This window comes from Sphaeramia orbicularis, chromosome 14 (assembly GCF_902148855.1).
Source record: "Sphaeramia orbicularis chromosome 14, fSphaOr1.1, whole genome shotgun sequence".
NCBI classification, from domain to species: domain Eukaryota; kingdom Metazoa; phylum Chordata; class Actinopteri; order Kurtiformes; family Apogonidae; genus Sphaeramia; species Sphaeramia orbicularis.
Window position 1 is genome coordinate 28,481,258 of NC_043970.1, and position 19,275 is coordinate 28,500,532.

Genomic DNA, 19,275 nt, shown 5'->3' on the forward strand with positions numbered 1-19,275 from the left:
ACACAGGATCAACCAGATTTTGCTTCTGATCACAAACACACTCATACACTCTTCCAGAGTTTTCTGTGTGTGAGCAGTGAGGTCAGGTTGCTTGTGGGAGGAAATATGATCCCCGCGGGTGGGGCTGCCCTGTGGATCATCACTCACTCCCTCATCCTATGAGTGCCTGTCATGTTTCTGATATGCACCCTCGTCCAACTCAGCGTGGATTATCAGATCTGCTCTTGTAGCTTTTGAACAACTCAAGATAGCCTGACGGCTGTGAAAGAGAGGAAGGACAAACTCTGAGGCTCTGAGGCTCCCTAAACTAGTGGAGGTAGCACTAGTATTTACCAAGCATTGCCAGGATCAAAACCTAAAATGGCAAGTGATAGAAGCTGTAAAGCAAAAGCAGGCTAGCTATGCCAGAGAACGACTTGTGAACTATTTATTGAAATGTGAGGATGATAGTCATTGGAAAAGTGAGCCGACAGATGCAGCACAGTATCAAGGCAGCGTAAACCACTTGTCAAGAGGAATTCAAGTTGCCTTCTGTTGGGACACCGCCAGCCTAGGAATCCAAGAAATGAAAACTATCTCACTGCACTGATATGCTGTCGCCACACAGCCACCAGAGCAGAGAGATGCCAGTGTGTCTTTTCCAACACAAATGACTGATGAGGCTGCTTGTTGTACTTATTTATTTATTTGTTTTTACCATCTTTCATTCATAGAAGGAGCTTGTGGACGAGTCATTTCTTCTCATTTCCAGTCATTTTCTGATCCATCATTTTCTGAGGGACGTCTGCCTGCAAGGAAAGGAACCTGCTGCTCCACATATTCTGATGAATTTGTATTTTGGCTGTGGAAACTAAAGGTAAGTTAATATATGAAAGTTTATCTTGGCTCTGTTGGAGCTGAACATTACATTAAACAACTCTGGTGATTGTTGGGAAACTATGAGGAGTGTTACATTCTTTCCTGATCATTCCTTGTGCACAAAACTAGTATTTAAGGTCAATTTCTGTCTATTACACTGAGTTATGAGGTGACTTATAAAACAGTTTGAGCTGATAACATCCTGACAATAAGTCAAGTGTATTTCTGAGTGTTGGAGACTTGGGTTTGCTGGCCCACTTAGTTTGTCTCTGTGGACACACTGGCCTTGTTTTAACAAATTACATTAGAACCTCTTGGGGATGTTACAAGACTGAGAAAACTCTGATTATGGAATTTATTTTTATAATCGAAGAGATGATATTGTAGGTCAGCCACCTTAAAGACGCTTGAAAATAATTGATTTTTATTGAATCCATCCATTTTCTCTTATGTTCATTAGATTATTTTGTGTTGTTTTCACTTAACAAAACTCACATTATGTGGTCTGCTTCGTATGAATATTATTATTATTTAATGTTTTGCATTTTAATAGTATCATACAAGTTTTTACCTGAAATTGTTTTACCAGTTCTGAGTTATTGTTGCTGTTGCTTCTTACATTATGAGGATCCAGACTTGTTTACACAGCCACTTACGGGGATTTGTTTCCCTTACAGAGTCAAAATGCAGGTTCTTATAGCATGAATAATTAAAGTGGAGGTTTAAGAGTCGTTTTCAGGTTAGGGAGTAAAGGAGTAAATACATGTTAAGATAGTAATTGCATGACATAACCAGGCAACAGGACAGAACACAGATCAATAAGAGTCTTTTTCTCTGTAATCGGTTGTTTTATAAATAAATAAATAAATATGTGATTATGATATTTATTATCCTACAAATAGGCATGAAACAATAACAGTACATTTAAAAGCATTTTCCCACATACTGTAAGTGATCTGTATTTGAGTAGTAGAGTAGTATTACTAGAGTCTAATTTATCTTTCTTCTATCCTAACCCTAAACTTGAAGTCATCTTTAGGTAGCCAGTATGAAATGGGAGAAGTTAAAGCCTCCAGAGCCAGATGATCCTATGTGTTGCTGTGAGTGTGATCTCTACCAGTACGGATGTTGCTGCGACTGTGCAGACCTGGATGAAGCCTTTAACAGGTATGAAAAATCTGAAGGAATGGTCAGTAAAGTAAAAGTTGTCTTGAACCTCAATGAGAGATAAGATAAGATAAGATAAGATAAGATAAGATAAGATAAGATAAGATAAGATAAGATAAGATAAGATAAGATAAGATGAAACTTTATTGAACCCAAATGGGAAAATTAAAGTGGCAACAGGATAGAGTGCAAGAAACTGTGCATACATAAAGAAACAAACAACACAAAAAAATAATGAACGTAATAAAAACACAATAGGCTATTTACATGTATACATACATAACAGCTTAATGCAATGTTTTTCAACTTTGGGGTCGGGACCCCACGTGGGGTCGCCTGGAATTCAAATGGGGTCGTCCTGAAATTTCTACTAATTGATAAAAATTTTTTAAAAAAACAAAACAAAAACAACTTACTAATAAAAAATATATGGTGAGTTGACAGAGACAATCACAATCCATATGAGACATGACAAACTGTGAAGCTGAAACTGAAGCACTGTGGTTCTGTTTATCTTTCAAATGTTCATTGTGGTCGGTTTCAGATGCTGCAGCTCTTTCATAATTCATAGTTTGAGTTATTGTTTGTTCAGTATTAATTGTCAGCCTTGTAAATCCAAGCTGGACTGACTGTACATATCCTGACCAAGGAAAATCAAATTCTCACTTTGTGCAGTAATCTACACCTGGGTTTTCTGCCTCTGTCCATAATAATATACATTATATAGACTAAATATCGTCTAAAATTAATGTTTATTGGTAAAATAGTATAGCAAACTATTACATGATTAACAAATTCATTTTATCCAAAAAATGTCTCCATTTTGAATATCTGGGGTCACCAGAAATCTGTGATGTTAAAATGAGGTCACAAGCCAAAAAAGGTTGGGAACCACTGGCTTAATGTCATGTTCTTTCACTGTGAATCAGCTTTGTTTGTTGAGTTCACTCATTTCTGTTTGGCGGGATCTCCAGCTGGCTGAAAAACACACCATCCAAAGGCGGATCTCAGTCTCCTGTGCTCGGGGCCTTGATCGACCACCTTCAGATCTCCATGATCCCTGCCCTGGTGTTGCTGCCTCTCCTGCTGAGAGTTGCAGCGCTGCACTGCCTGCTGGGTATCATCATCCTGACCGCCCTGCCCAGCCTGGTGCTGTGGTACTACTACGCCACACACAAGAAGAAGAGACGCACCCTCTTCTTCCTCACCCTGGCACTCTACTCCCTGGCCTACATGTATTACCTTTTCATCACAGAGATTTTACCCCGTGGGGATGTCAGTCAGTTGCAGCTGTGCACTGTGACAAGTGGGATGATTTTCACCATCATTTCTCTGATCAACACCAAGAGGAGTCCAGGATTTGTGACCAGCTCCTTGTATGAGGCGCACACTCTGAAACAGGAGGCGAACAAGGACACCACACACACTAATGGATCAGTCCAGTCAGCTGCCTCATCCTCAGCAACATCAACAACTAAAGATTCACTGAAAGCAAAATGGAGCCGGTGTTCTGTGTGTAAAATCATACGACCCCCACGGGCGGGGCACTGTCGGACCTGTGGATCCTGTGTCCAACGCCTAGACCACCACTGTATTTGGTGGGTGAGATTTTCTGCATAAGTCAATGAAACTTGATGTTTTTCCATGACTATAAAAATCAGTAAGCCTTCAAAATTGCTATTAAATTATTAGAGACCATATATTTTAAGAGGTGCACAGACCAAAATGTACTAATGCTTTCTAAACATTTTACACATTATACAGTATATCAGGGATTTAAAAAAAAAAAAGCTGCGCAAGCAAATTATCAAAATGATTTGTTCCTTAAAGGACAGTGGTGGTAGAACAATAACACCATACTGTGAAAACACTTAATGAATACACAAAATATAAGTATTAACAACAAAATGTGAAAGCCAATGTTATTGTGCAGTAAAATGTAAGTGTTTTGCTATAATATATAATGATGATTCGTTTAACTGTTACACTAATGTGTATTCTGCATTTTACTACTGTAGATTTTTAAGGTTTAGTTTATATACTGTTGAGTTTAATCTACAGTAATACAACACATTTACATTCATTATATATTTGTAGCATCACTGTCCTTTTCATAACCTCAGAAAAATAGGTCTGTTTTCATTGTTGACTGTGCATTTTAGCAATTCTATCACATTATTTGTTGTTTTATAAATTTCTGATGTGAAACAATAGAGCGCATATGACTGGAATGTACACTGCCGGGCTAAAAATGTTAATATTTAGACCAGGGGTGTCAAACTCATTTTAGTTCAGGGGCCACATTCAGCTAAATTTGATCTGAAGTGGGCCGAACCAGTAAAATAATAACAATAATATATAAATAATGTCAACTCCAAACTTTTGTCTGTGTTTTAGAGCAAAAAAAAGTTGATTTACATTATGAAAAGATTTACATCTGTGAACAGTCTTTTCAAAAGATGTGAATACATGAACAAACTGAAAAAATAAGTGTAATTTTAACAATATTATGCCTTAGTTTATCATTTATACATGTACATTATAACTTACAGATCACAGTAGATCTACAAATTCATAAAACATTTAGTAACAGGCAGAATCTTGTTAAAATTGTACTTACTTCTCTTAAGACATTTCAGGTTGTTCATATTTGTTCAGGTTATTTACATTTTTTGTGATATTATACTTTGTTTTAGTAAATGTAAATACATGAATATATTTACTTTTACAAAGGGAAAAGTTTAGAGTTGTCATTATTTAGATGTTATTATGATAGTATTTTACTGGTCCTGCCCACTTGAGATTGAATTGTTCTGAATGTGGAACCTGAACTAAAAGGATTGTTAATATCTTAGTGTAATTTTTGCATTTCACAAATTCATCCCAAGGGCCGGACTGGACCCTCTGGCGGGCCGGATTTGGCCCCCAGGCCACATGTTTGACACCTGTGATTTAGACGGACGCTGCCATGACTGCTTCAGTTACTGTTAAAGATCTTGTTGCAACTGAAATATATGAATCACGGCAGTATTTATCCAATGGAAGGCTGTTATTCTTTTGGTTAGTAAAATCTAGGTGCTGCCTTTTTTTTTTTTTTTTGGCCAGGCTGTGTATATCCAGTGCTGTACTCACTAAACAAATACCATTGGGATCAGTGTCATGAAAATATCTAGGTGTTTTTTTACTACTGGGTTAAACCATTTCTTCCTAAAGGTTAAAAATGTTATTAACAGCTGAAAATAACACAATGAAAACTGGGCTACAGATCATTTCAGATTCATATTAAGCTGTTTTGAGGTGAAAGTGTCTGACTGGATGTGTGGATGTTTGTTGAGATGTTGCAGGATTAACAGCTGTGTTGGACAAGCCAACCACCGCAGTTTCCTGTTGACGCTCTTTGTGTTCTTGTTGACTTCTCTGTATGGGATCAGTTTGGTGCTCGGCAGCATCTGTCCTCGTCAGTATCTGGTCACAGCTCTCTTCTACTGCCCTGGCGTCTACAGCCAGTCAAGGTATGAACTTCTTTGGCACAAATGAATGCAGAAAGAAATGCGACTTTTTATCTTTAATTCATTAAAAGTTTATTTGAGCCTCCTTTTTGTGCAGTTTCTCTAATGACAGTAGCATTATGAACACATGTATATACATTTTCATATGTGTTTTTAGGTTTTGCAAACAATTTTTATTCAAATGTAATTTAATATTGTGAAGGTTTGTAGAAGTCAATAATGTAATAACTGCTGATAACATAATAACGTCCAATAACTTAATAAATTTGCCATTTTTAAAATGTAATAAGCCAATAACGTAATATCTGGCCAACAACGTAATAAAAGTCCTGAACAGACAACATAATAACTTTTGGCCAATAATGTTATAACTTATTGGCTGGTTATTACGTTATTGGTCTGGTAAAAAAAAAAAAAAAAAAAACACTTCGCAAATGTACTCAGCTTTGTACTCAGCTTTTAAAGGAAGCTTACAAGATTTTTAAGTTGTACTAACTTAATATACTTCTTTGTTAAGTTAAAGGCAGAAATATCTGTTCAAAATCAATATATTATTAAGTTAAGACTGTTTTCCTTGTTTTTCATTTAGACCAACTTAATAAAATAACTTATCAACTGATTTAAATGTGTACATGGAACAATCTTAATTTTTTAAGCAGAGAAAGCTCTTGATTTTAAGCTTAACTTACTAACCCCATGAATAATTTTTTTGAGTGTAATAACTGGGCCAATAATGTAATAAGTTACAATGTTATTGGCTAAAAGCTATTACGTTATCAGTTCAGGACTTTTATTATGTTATTGGCCAGATATTACGTTATTGGTCTATTACATTTTAAAAATGGCAAATTTATTACGATATCAGCTGTTATCAGTTGTTATTACAGTATTGGCTTCTTCAAGGTTAATGAACTCAAATACATCAAAGTCCTGAGAAAAAGTACACGTTTGAATTCTATGGTTTTAGTTGTAATAAAGGGCTGTAAATGTACTTAAATCTGATCTCAAGAATAAAACAACACACAACAGATTCTACAGGCGCCATTATTTAGTATTGAAATTAATCCAAAATGGAGATGCAGTACACAGCTGAGTACACCTCATGGTTCTATCCCTTATAGATAGTCGTTTTCTGTACGTCTATATCAGTCTCCTGCATCATTATAAAGGAATTTTAGCTCCCTGTCCTTTACAACATTGCTTCTGTTCATTTTGGTTTGTGTGCATTTATTTATTCGCAGTTCTCTTAAGGTCCTGCCTCAGCATTTTTAGTTGGGTTGAGGTCTGAACTTGATTCTTTTTCAGGTTTTCTGGTGTGCTTAGTATCATTATCTTGTTGAATTTCAGCTTAGGTTTGGCTGTCGGACAGAGGGCTTCGCATTTGATTCTGGAATACTCTGGTGTACAGATGAGTTGTGGTTGATTCTTTGAATGGTGCCCAGATCCTGTGGCTCCAAAACAAGCCCAAATCATCATTCCCCCACTACCATCATGCTGTGACAGTTTTATGTTTGTGCTGATTTGTATTTGGTTTGTGCCAAACATAGTGTGGTGTATTATGACCATGCATCTCCAGTTTTGTTTTGTATCTCCAAAGGACATTATTCTACATGTCTTGTGGTTTGTTCAGATGCAACTTTGCTGGGCAGTGTGAAGTTGGTTCCCAGTTCCCAGTTCCTAGTTCCGTTTTACTTAAATGGAACTGGGAACCAGTTCCTAGTTCCTGTTCCCGTTTAACCCAAAAGAACCCAGTGTTACTTTTGCGGCACTTCCCAAATTCATTTTTCTCTGTATTTAACTTTCCTTAAGTGACTTATCACCATTTATTGTAATATTATCTTCTGCATTTTTGTGTTTTTTCAGTGACAATCCGGGATTTTCCTACATTTAATTTACTAATCATGTCGGTGTTCATAAAAGCTAAGTGTAAAGTTGAGGGTTATTATATCTGAAACAGAGAAAACTGCAGAAAAAGTGACTGTTTCAGCAAAGATGTCATAAAGTGAATATAAACCAAGTGTGTCCATCCACTGTCGTTGATCCAACTCCATGGGTTTTACTGGTGAATCAATGTTGTAGAAGATGACAGTGTTTCCACGTTCACTATGGACCCTCTGAACGTCCAAATGGGTCAAATCTGATGACCATGAAAAGATGACTGTATTTTACACCAATTATTTACATGTATTGATAGGATTAATGGATCAACAGGTATTAAACAGTTTACATCACTTGATGGTTTTGGTCGACGGTGGACGTTTGGGTCTTTATGGGTTAAGTAAAATGGAACTAGGAACTGGGAACCAACCTCATACTACTACTTTGCTGCCATGTTCTTTTAAGAGGGGAGAGCCTTCCAAACAACTAAGCAGCCATAATTGTTCTGTTTTGTTTTGTTTTTTTCTAATTGTGCTGTCATGTCTTTTAACATTTTTAGGTCTGTAGAGTCTGCAGATGGTTTGACCTTCTAAATAATGTGTTGTTTTTCATAATAATGTGTTGTTTTATACTTAGAGTTAGTTTTAAATATTATTAGATATCAGAACCTGGAGAGAATAAGATGATTTTCCATTGTGTCCCAACATTTAAAACCATAGAATTCAAAGAGGAGGTACTTTCTGTTTCTTGTGACCATATATCATGTTGAATATGTGCTATACTGTTATTTATTGTTGTATTGTTTTTACAGCACAGCACTTTGCTTCACCTGTGCCTGGTACAGCAGTATCGTCACAGGTGGACTGCTCTACCTGTTGGTCGTACAAGTTCTGAACATCAGCTTCAATGTGACAGAGCGAGAGGCTCAGTTGGCTCTGAGGAACAAAACAGGCCAGAGTCGCCTGTGGGGACTCGTCGTCGACACCGGAGAGTATTCTCGTGGCTTCTGTCAGAACTGGGTTGACTTCCTCACCATGGCAGATGTTTCAGCTTCTTCTCGTTCCAGCCTCACAGACTTGGTCTAGTTTCACTTTAGTTTTTGGTACCAACACAAAAGTAACACAGCATGTTTGAAGAACGTCACCTCATGTATTTTTTAGAACGACAGCTTAAAATTCACTAGAAAACATCTGTCTTTATTTGATTCTCATAAGAATTATTGGACTGTAGTCTGATCAGCTCATTTTGTCCACTGCTTATTGCATTCCAGCCTGTTTTTATGTGTATGCTTTACGCTGTCAGCTCTAAAATAAGTTTCAGAGGTCACTGAGGTTTTGTTATTTAAAAATGTACTCATTTATAGCTGTTTTGATGGTTGGTACTAAAGTAAATCGAAGTAAAAGGTTCTGGCACATCTTCACTTAGTAACAAGATGTATGGAGAAGGACAAATACTTGCAACAAGTGAAGAACTTCAGCAGCCCTTATCATACAGAACACAGGTGTCAAACATGCGGCCCGGGGGCCAAATCTAGCCCGCCAAAGGGTCCAGTCTGGCACTTGGGATGAATTTGAGAAATACAAAAATAAGATATTAACAATCCTTTTAGTTCAGGTTCCACATTCAGACTAATTCAATCTCAAGTTACTATCACAATAACATATAAATAATGACAACTCCAAATTTTTCTCTTTGTAAATGTAAATATTTTTCTGTATTCACACTAAAACAAAGTATAATTTTGCAAAAAATGTGAATAACCTGAACAAATACGAACAACCTGAAATGTCTTAAGAGAAGTAAGTACAATTTTAACAAGATTCCACCTGTTACGTAATGTTTTTGTGTCTTTGTAGATCCACTGTGATCTGTAAGTTATAATGTACATGTGTAAATGATAAACTGCGGCATGATATTGTTAAAATTACACATATTTTTTCCAGTTTGTTCACGTTATTCACATCTTTTGAAAGGATAGTTTGTAGATGTAAACCTTTTCATTATGTACATTTACTTTTTTCGCTCTAAAGCGTAGAGAAAAGTTTGGAGTTGACATTATTTATATATTGTTATGTTATTATTTGACTGGTTCGGCCCACTTCAGATCAAATTTAGCTGAATGTGGCCCCTGAATTAAAATGAGTTTGACACCCCTGATATAGAACAACGTTATTTTACTGTAGGTCAACAGGTTGTTGTCATCATCAGGGACCCTGTGCTCCTGTTTGAAGGTTCCTACATCAGCTGTTTCACTATAAAAATATATAAAATAAATAAATATAAAAATCTCCATGGGTTAAGCTGCAGCCACTGACTATTAGACATTAGATATACCTGTAGTGAATGCACATCCTATTCCTGAGCGCATGTCAGGTAAGAACTGCAAAAAAATAAAAAATACATTTTAAAATAAATCAAGAGTGCCTTCAAGCGATTTAACCCTTTAACCCCTGAGACATTACTTCAATGAAACAGGCTGCAGAAGGGCTGCTGCATCTGTAGAAGTGTTATAAAAGCTGCTGTGAGTATGTGCTTGTGTTCCGGTCCTTCAGTGGTTTTGTTTTACTGTGTTTTAGGGTCAAAACAGGGTGAACTAACAGAAAAAGACAAAGACAGGAATTGGAGTTTTACAAATTTTTACTAAATATTGTACTCAGAATGTACATCAATGAGAGATTTAGGATGTTGAACATATGCTGTGAACTGGAACACAATGAACAACAAGTATTTGAATTTTGGCCCAGTAGTTTTTGTTTTAGGGCTCTTTTTTTCTATATCAGTCCAGGTGCCTTTTGACACCTGGTTGAACTCCAAAACGCAGTTAAACGGTCAAAACTCTGTATTAACACAGTAAAATAAATAAATAAAGGAAAATCACCACAACACTGCAAACAACAGTAAAAACAAACACTGACAGGAAAACGATGTAAAAGAAAAAAAAAAAAAAAAAAAAAGCCTAAACTATCTATTTTTGTTGCGAGTCGGTCTCACTCACTGCTCTGGATTTGCCCCCCATTACACAGGTGAAGGGGGCTACACTGAGCATGCTCAGATGTGGATAGAAAACGGTCTATTCTATCAGCACGTTTTGAAATTTTTCTTATTGCGCAAACAATGGAATTTTTAGGAATATTTAAAATAAATCATATATTCAGAATGAGCACAACAGACATGTCAGGGGTTAAAGCATTAATAAGCGGTCATTACACATCTCATACATCACATAAATACGATTAAATTCAGTAATGAGTTTGATATTTTAACAGTCCATGTTGTAAGATTGAATGGGTCATGGAGGATCTAACTACAGAGATGGAGGATAATATTAGATCTGCATATTTTCATGATAGTACATGAACATGTGAACTGTCTGCAGTTGTAGATTCCATCATGTTGCTTCTGTTTTTATAGCAGGTGACATCCAGCTTTAAGTTGCATTAGCACTACAATAAACATGGACAAGATTTATTTTCCTTTAACCTATACACCCAGAGCAGACAAAAAAAAGGGCCTTTCACATTTCTTTATGGCAGCTCAATTGGTTGTAATCTGTAACTTTACCACTAGATGTAACTAAATACCACACACTGGACCCTTATGACTGACCTGTAATGCAGATAATAATGTAATGTCTGTCCACAGTGTGGCACCAGAGTGAAAAAAGGCCCTGATGTGAGCAGCTGTGACAGCAGACAGTAGTTTCTGGTTTAACTCAGTCAGCCTCAGCTTCAGTTATTTGTCTGGTGCAATGTTTTTTTTACTGTATTTATTACTGGTTCTTCATTATAGTGCTTTGTTTCACTGATTTTTTTGTAACATAATGATGTTTGTGCATTTTATATTGCGGTTTCTCTTACACTGCCCTGACGAGACCTTAAACTGGACTAAACAGTAAATTATAGACACTTATGACCTGTTTAATTCATGTTCAAGTGAAAGCCACATCATGGTCAACAATGTAAAGTATCATATTAATTGTAACATGAAACTCCATTTGTTCATAATAAACATTAAAGCTACATGATGTTTGAGCTCTGTGGAGACTATATTGTTGTTGTTCTCTTGGATGGGGCATTCATTAAAACTGTATAAATCAATATATGTAATTCAACCAGTTCACAAACAGTCTATTTTCCTTCCCATCTACGTCTAATTTCCATGTATTGTTGATTTGCTTCTACAGACTTTGCTCGGCTGCCACCATCAGGCCAGTCTGTATACTCTTTCTTTCCGTAAGTGCTTAAAAATGTAACGCCAGACTCTTTCTACAATTGTCTTGCCTTCACGAATATATTTTTTTGGGTCTAAACTAGAAATAAATAATATCATGTGTGTGTTTTATTCTGTTTGTAAGTTTTAATGGAGCTAAAATATAAGCTTCCCTACCTTTATTCTTTATTTTCTTTCTTTCCCTGCTGCTTAAGTTCACATTCTCATTGATTTTTTTATTTCAATGGATAGTGTTTGTACAGTATGTGCATGTCTATCCCGATAGGACACTGTAACTGCTTTGGGTGATGAACTGCTGCCAAAATATTCCATCTTTTTCCCTCTCTTTATAAAAAAAAAAAAAAAAAAAAGTATAACCTGAAGGGATGTTTGAAGTCAGATAAAGTGGGTCAGTTCATACTGTATACACTCACAGGTGATGACTGCCATCACACTGACGTTAAGACAGAACAGTGTTTTTTCAAGCTTCAAATCATCTGATCAGTTTATGTAAATAATGATCAATATCTGATTTTCTCTGTATCTGCAGCAAATTACAAATGATTGTTTCATGTTCATTAGAGCTGCAAATGGTTTATCCTTTATATTTAACCCATACATACTGTTAATCTTGTATACCTTCATAGAAGCACCTCCCCAAAGTACAGTAAATTGTCCCACACTGTAAATTTCCAGGCTTTTTAATACATTTTTTAGGAGTTTGACATTTTCGTGTAAATGAGGTGTGAAGTTTATTTAAAGCCCTCAGTCATCATGTTGGATGATCTGCTTTGTTTATATTGAATCTTTGTCACATTCATTCATTTATTAGTGGGTTGGGGGGGTGCTGGAGTCTTTCCCATCCACATGTTGTAATCTACAAATGTACGATGTATCCTAGCTCTGCTTCACTCATATTTTCAAAACTACATTTGTCAAAAAAAGAACACATAGTTACAGTAATTGGCCTTGGGATTTATTGAATTGAACTGGAATCTTTTGAGTTTTGATGTAATTTATACATTCTTTCAACTCCTCCAAACTGTTCCCCAATTTCACCCCACTTACTGTTTTTCTATCAAGAGGATGAATATCAGTACAATCATGGGGTCATCCAGCTTAATTTATCTCTGAACATACTGGATGATATTAAAAATCATTGAGCAGGACTTTGTCTTTGAATTTCAAGTCATTGTTTTTTATGTCAGCTAGTTATAAAAGGTTATGCTGACAAGTGATGAATTTAGGAAATGATCCTTGTACATTACATTTTGTAAAAATAATTTTTTTTCCTTTCTGTTTTTAGGTGAGTGTCCAGCTGCATAATCTCCTGTCCTCATTGTGTCGACTTCACACTAAAAATCCGCATCGCTTCCTGAGAATATTCTTAATGTTACTTCAGTTCATTTGCTTTTCCTATTGTGCCAAGAATGAACACATTGGATGTTGATGCTGATAATAATGGTGATGATGATGATGATGCAAGCCAATTAAAGAAACAGTTAAAATACTTTGCTTTTATTACCTTTTTAACAAATACGCTGAAGTACATCCATAACAACACAGTTCAGATTTTCCTTTTTATCAAGTGTTTACATCTACATCTACATTTTCCCTTTCTACTGGCAAAAGTACATCTGTTGGGGAAAACTAGGAGTTTCGTTCTGTCCGTTGTTTCTCATCTTGGATGACCTGTTTTGTTTATATTGAATCTTTGTCACATTCATTCATTCATTTATTAGTGGGTTGGGGGGGGGGGGGGGGGGGGGTGTTGGAGTCTTTCCCAGCCACATGTTGTAATCTACAAATGTACGATGTATCCTAGTTCTGCTTCACTCATATTTTCAAAACTACATTTGTCAAAACAGAACAGATAGTTACAGTAATTGGCCTTGGGATGTATTGAACTGAACTGGAATCCATTATAAATTGACCTGATATTTAATGACCTGGTTTCAGTGAACACTTTTTAAAAGGGATTTTAAATTACATGGAAGCTGTAGATGTCAAACTATTCTCTTTGGATCATCATATACTTGCCTTGATTTGATTTGATTTGATTTGATTGGATTGGATTTATTTATTTTGAACATGCAAGGAAACAAAATAAAACAAAACAAAATAAACAAAACAAAACATTTAAATGGACAGAATCTGTTTTCAGCACATACAAGTCTGAATATTGCATGGTCGAAAAGGAGTAGGAAGAAGTATAAACTTCTTTAATCCTACCCCTCAAATGCTTTTCCCCTTTATTACTAACTTGATACAAGAATCAAACAATACAATTTTCCTAATTTTGGCATCGAACCACAACAAATACATATTGCAGTAACTGAATTACACACAACAATATGTTCATGGCAGTACAGTCACACATACAGACTCAACAATTCAACCATTTTCTTCAATAATTACAGCAGATTTATCAGTACATTTATCAGTAGCCTTGTATTTTATATATTATCTCTGAATCTGTGTGTTTATTTGCCACCCTGTAATATGGTTAATTGTGCTGCTTTTCTTGTCCAGGATACTCTAATCTGATTTCTAATCTCAGTTAGTCTTACTTGGTTAAATAACAGTTGCGTTAAAAAAGCAAGATGTTCATTTTCTACATAAATGGTCTTCAAAATCTACCTGTCAATGTGCTTTATTTATTTATTTATTTTTAGCTGTCTCACATTTTGCCTGCTTCAGTCACCATGAAAACCACTGGAAAATCAGAAAACCAGAGCCATCATGTAAGATTCCCTAAAACCACCAACATTTTCCTTCATTTCAGCCATGTTGATGCATCTAAAATCCATTTTAACAAGTAGGGATCAAACTGGACCAAGGAGAGTTGCTATACTGTAGAACAAAAGAGCCAATTTTTCAATATTTTCATTTTTGTGAATTTTCATCCACATTCATTCCATTTCTGGCCAAAAAAAAAAAAAAAAAAAAAGGATGAAATTTTACTTTTTACTGCTGTCAAATTTGACCCAAACAGAATGTAGGTGCTCAGTTGTACAAATATTATAAATAGTTGGATTTTTAGGGCAAATGTTGAACCTGTCTAAACTGGCATGGTATGCAGGCCTGAGGAATCTTTCTTCTACAGCCTGTATCTGTCTGCACTTGACTTCAGTGACTAACTACCATCCAATTATTATGACCAGAGATTCAAATTTAGGAAAAATTAAGAAAGTGAGTGACTATTTTACAAAAGTTTTCCACTGTTTAGTATCTGTGTATCTGTGAAGAGCTGAAATATTGTAACCAAGCTGAAAATTGGACTTATGTGTCAGTATTTATAGAGTGAATGTAGTTCCTCCCCTGGGCCCTGCACCATCCAAACATTCACTGCACATCATTGGTTTTGGCCTGATGTAACAGCAGTCCTTTCAGCTGTTTTGTTGTGACTTTACTACAGTTTATCAGTGAACGTTCTGGACCATGATGGACAGGCACACACAGCAGAGTTTCAATCAACTTTGTTTTTGCAAAATATAAAAAAAAACAAAACAGTAACACATACACATATACGACACTTTGCCCCTCCTCCTTACTGATACCCTGCCTACCAAGGGAATAATTTGGAGTCTTAACTTTCAATCTTTTCAAAAGCTTTTCAAAAATTTGTTAAAAAAAAAAAAATGCAAAAAGTGGGAGAAAGGCACATGTAAAGAATGTGTGTGAAATTTAAAAAGAATCAAGTGAATAATGTCTGAGAGATGGGTTGGACAAATATTCTAAGTATAAAGTTTCAAACATCCACTACTGAACAAAATTGTCTACTGATGTAAAATGTTTAATACATGCTGATCCACTAATCCTGTCAATACATGTAAATAATTGGTGTAAAATACAGTTTGTCATCTTTTCATGGTCATCAGATATGACCCATTTGGATGTTGCAGAAGCTCCGTAGTGAACGTGGAAACACCGTCATCTTCTACAACATTGATTCACCAGTAAAACCCAAGGAGCTGGATCGGTGACAGTGGATGGACACACTGGATTTATGTTTGGTTATTTATATCTTTGCTGAAAAAGTCACTTTTTCTTCAGTATTCTCAGTTTTTCATGTAATAACCCTCAACTTTAATCTGAGCTTTTGCGAAAATCAACATGACCAGTAAACGAAACAGAAGAATATCCCATTTTTTTGCTGAAAAAACACAAAGTTAAGAAGATAATATTACAATAAATGGTGATAAATCACTTAAGAAAGGTTAAATAGAGAAAAACTCATTTGGGAGCTACCACAAAAGTAGCACTGAGTCTTTTATGGGTAAAAAAATAAAAATAAAAAATATTGAAATTGAAATTCTAGAACATGTGTGTCAAATTTGAAAAGCATCAGGTGAACAGTCGTCACTTTTTTTTTTTTTTTTTTTTACACGTTTGTATAAAAATGCATAACATGCTTGCCTGTCCATATCAGAAAGATATTTTATTTTTGATGTGAAAAAGTTGACTTAATTGTGCCAGTGTTTTCTGTGTAAAACTATACATGATCATTCCTCTTATTAGATTCTTTCAGCTGCAGCCACATCTGAAATTGAATAATATAAGTGTTTTGGTTACAAACAACAAACACATGATGGAGACCAGCAGTTGAGCCAAGACATTTAGGAGCCTTCTTTGTTCCAGTAAATGTCATGATGCTGAGCAGAGATCAGTTGGTACATGTGCAAGGTTATTTGTGTTGCCCCTGTGTTTTACCACAACTGCTGACGGGTGAATTTAATTCTTTGGTCTCTGCCACAGAAAGCCCTGGAGTTCACACACTGCTTTGTTTACCACTTTTGGTTGCAGGATTTTTCACCAACAGGAAGCAGCAAACTAAAATTACATAAGCAAACCGTGCAATGCTGTGCAAAAGGATGCAACATATTATTATTTCATGTATGGACTGCTGTCTGACTTTCATTCTCTTTGTGTGATTAATTCTGCCCTCCAGGCCTTAAAACTCACATGCTGCTATGAAACTGCATATGTTTTTCTGAAGCTTCTCATGTATGAACGCATCCCAGCTCCAGGGGTTGTGTGTGGGTGTGGGTGTGTGTCTTTGTGTGGGTGTGTGCGCTGGCTGGGAGGGAAAGGATTGTGTCTCTCTCCGCTATATAAAGGGATGTGAGACAGAATTGGAACAATAGACCTCCAGATCTTCAGCCACGCTTCATTGTTTTGGACACGGACGCTTCTACTCAGTCACTATGTCTTTCTTGCTGATGCTTTTTGGCACCGCGTTGTGCTTCTTAACAACCTCTGCTGAAGTCACGCCCCAAGCAGACTTCAGCCCACAGGGGGTAAGAAACACTCTCATCGAATGTATGCTTTTGCTCTGTTGTTGCTATTGTTTTTAAGGGCATTTTGTTCCATTCCAGCTGGTTTAGTGTATAGCCTGGAAATCTGATTCTTAGAATATAATTCAGTGGTAATTAAAATATACAACATGCATCATTTGGCACTGATTTTTTCACATTTGTTACTGAGTTTTAAGAGAAATTAGTGGCAGGTGTTGCAATAAACACATGCACAGCTTTGAAAATATTTCAGACCATCTGTGATTTTCTGTTCAATATAACAGCCCATATGCATTATTTTGTACAGGAAGACAGAATGTTCCAGATAGATGTTCCCAGGGAATGTTTTTAAGAGTACTATTTTAAATAAATAAATACATAAATAAATAAATAAATAAAAAGAGTACTATTTGATAAAGAACATACAGAATAATAACCATGAATGCAAAACAGGTATGGTATTTTTTGTGAATACTTATGTTTTATTGTCAGATGGCAGGAAAATGGTACCTGATTGGATTTGCCACCAACGCTGAGTGGTTTGTCAACCGCAAAGCCAGCATGAAGATGGGCACAGCCGTGTTTACTCCAACCGCTGATGGGGACATGGACATGTCTTACGCCAGTCTGAAGTGAGTTGACAAGCCAGGAGGGACAGAAATATAGAGAGGTTTAATGCTGCAAGTTCCATTTATGTTTCAACGGTCTGTGCAGCTCTGATGGCTCCTGTTGGAGAATGAACAACCTGGGCCGGAAGACGGATGTGGCTGGAAAGTTCACATACACCAGTGAACGTGAGTGAACCTACACCTGAACACCTGAACACACAGAGGCCTGTATGCACCATCCAACACACAACCATCCGACTTTAGATCTGCTTGAACATGAGCCATTTTCCTTTCTGTTTGTCAGGTTGGGGGAATGAGAACGACATGCGAATGGTCGATGTGAAGTATGACGAGTACGCCCTGACTCACACCATCAAGACCAAGCCAGGAAGCACCACCATCGTCAACAAACTATACGGTAAAGTCAGCATCCCCGTCCTGCACCTTGATTCTCTCAGAGCTTCAGCTTAAGTCAATGCTTTCATGTGGTTTCTCAGGCCGTACGGAGGACCTCGGCACTGACCTGAAGGAGAAGTTCAGGCAGTTTTCCCTGGAGACTGGCATCCTGCCTGAGAATATCGCTTTCCTTCCCAAAAATGGTACTGTTTTGATTGAATGAATGAAGTCTTTATTTCAAACATGTAGAACAATACAAAAAATACATGAATTTATGATTTCCGTAATGTGTTTGAAATGGAGTATGCTGAAGTATGCTGAAGCAAATCATTATTTGCTTTTATATATATATATATATATATATATATATATATATGTGTGTGTGTGTGTGTGTGTGTGTGTGTTTATATCAATCAGTATAATTATTATGTATATAATTCTACATCATAATACACTAAATAAATGCAAAATATAAATCAATACAATATACAATCTACTATAATTTCTAAACATATACAACCTTCCTTGTAATTTATAGTGTATATGACTGTCGTAACTGTTTTTTATACAACTCACAAACTATATTAGTTTATATATGTAAAAATAAATGTGTAAATGTATTCCACAACACTATCTACAGTTTTTGATGTGATTTATACATTCTTTCAACTCCTCCAAACTGTTCCCCAATTTCACCCCACTTATTATTTTTCTATCAAGAGGATGAATATCAGTACAATCATGGGGTCATCCTGCTTAATTTATCTCTGAACATACTGGATGATATTAAAAATCACTGAGCAGGACTTTCTTTGAATTTCAAGTCATTGTTTATGTCAACTAGTCATGAAAGGTTATGCTGACAAGTGATGGATTTAGGAAACGATCCTTGTACATTACATTTTGTAAAAATAATTCTTTCTTTTCTGTCTTTAGGCGAGTGTCCAGCTGCATAATCTCCTGTCCTCATTGTGTCAACTTCACACTAAAAATCTGCAGCGCTTCCTGAGAATATTCTCAATGTTACTTCAGTTCATTTGCTTTTCCTATTGTGCCAAGAATGAACACATTGGATGATGATGCTGATAATAATGGTGATGATGATGATGCAAGCCAATTAAAGAAACAGTTAAAATACTTTGCTTTTATTACCTTTTTAACAAATACGCTGAAGTACATCCATAACAACACAGTTCAGATTTTCCTTTTTATCAAGTGTTTACATCTACACGCTTTGTACAGATTTGTATACAAAACAATAATTTACGTCCCATAGAAGTCTAGTTACACATAACTATACAACAACTTGTAAATGAAATAAATATAAAAAACAGAAATAATCACAGGTGAGAA

General features: G+C 36.0%; 1 protein-coding gene across 1 annotated transcript; it reads left to right on the forward strand.

Annotated features, from left to right (window-relative positions):
* Positions 1–1,891: 1,891 nt before the first annotated feature.
* On the forward strand, positions 1,892–19,253 carry LOC115432836 (palmitoyltransferase ZDHHC23-like). The gene is made up of 9 exons (XM_030153865.1): positions 1,892–2,025; positions 3,000–3,623; positions 5,370–5,537; positions 8,224–8,461; positions 17,411–17,550; positions 17,633–17,712; positions 17,831–17,944; positions 18,024–18,125; positions 18,859–19,253. The coding sequence occupies exons 1-9, from the start codon at positions 1,907–1,909 to the stop codon at positions 18,876–18,878; spliced, it is 1,605 nt and encodes a 534-aa protein (XP_030009725.1). The 5' UTR covers positions 1,892–1,906; the 3' UTR covers positions 18,879–19,253.
* Positions 19,254–19,275: the final 22 nt, after the last annotated feature.

Excerpts from the sequence above, each read along its gene's own strand:
- LOC115432836 (XM_030153865.1), top strand. The coding sequence starts at position 1,907 with ATGAAATGGGAGAAGTTAAAGCCTCCAGAGCCAGATGATCCTATGTGT. Across the intron at positions 5,538-8,223 it reads GGCGTCTACAGCCAGTCAAG|CACAGCACTTTGCTTCACCT; the intron begins GTATGAACTTCT and ends TTGTTTTTACAG. Across the intron at positions 18,126-18,858 it reads CGCTTTCCTTCCCAAAAATG|GCGAGTGTCCAGCTGCATAA; the intron begins GTACTGTTTTGA and ends TTCTGTCTTTAG.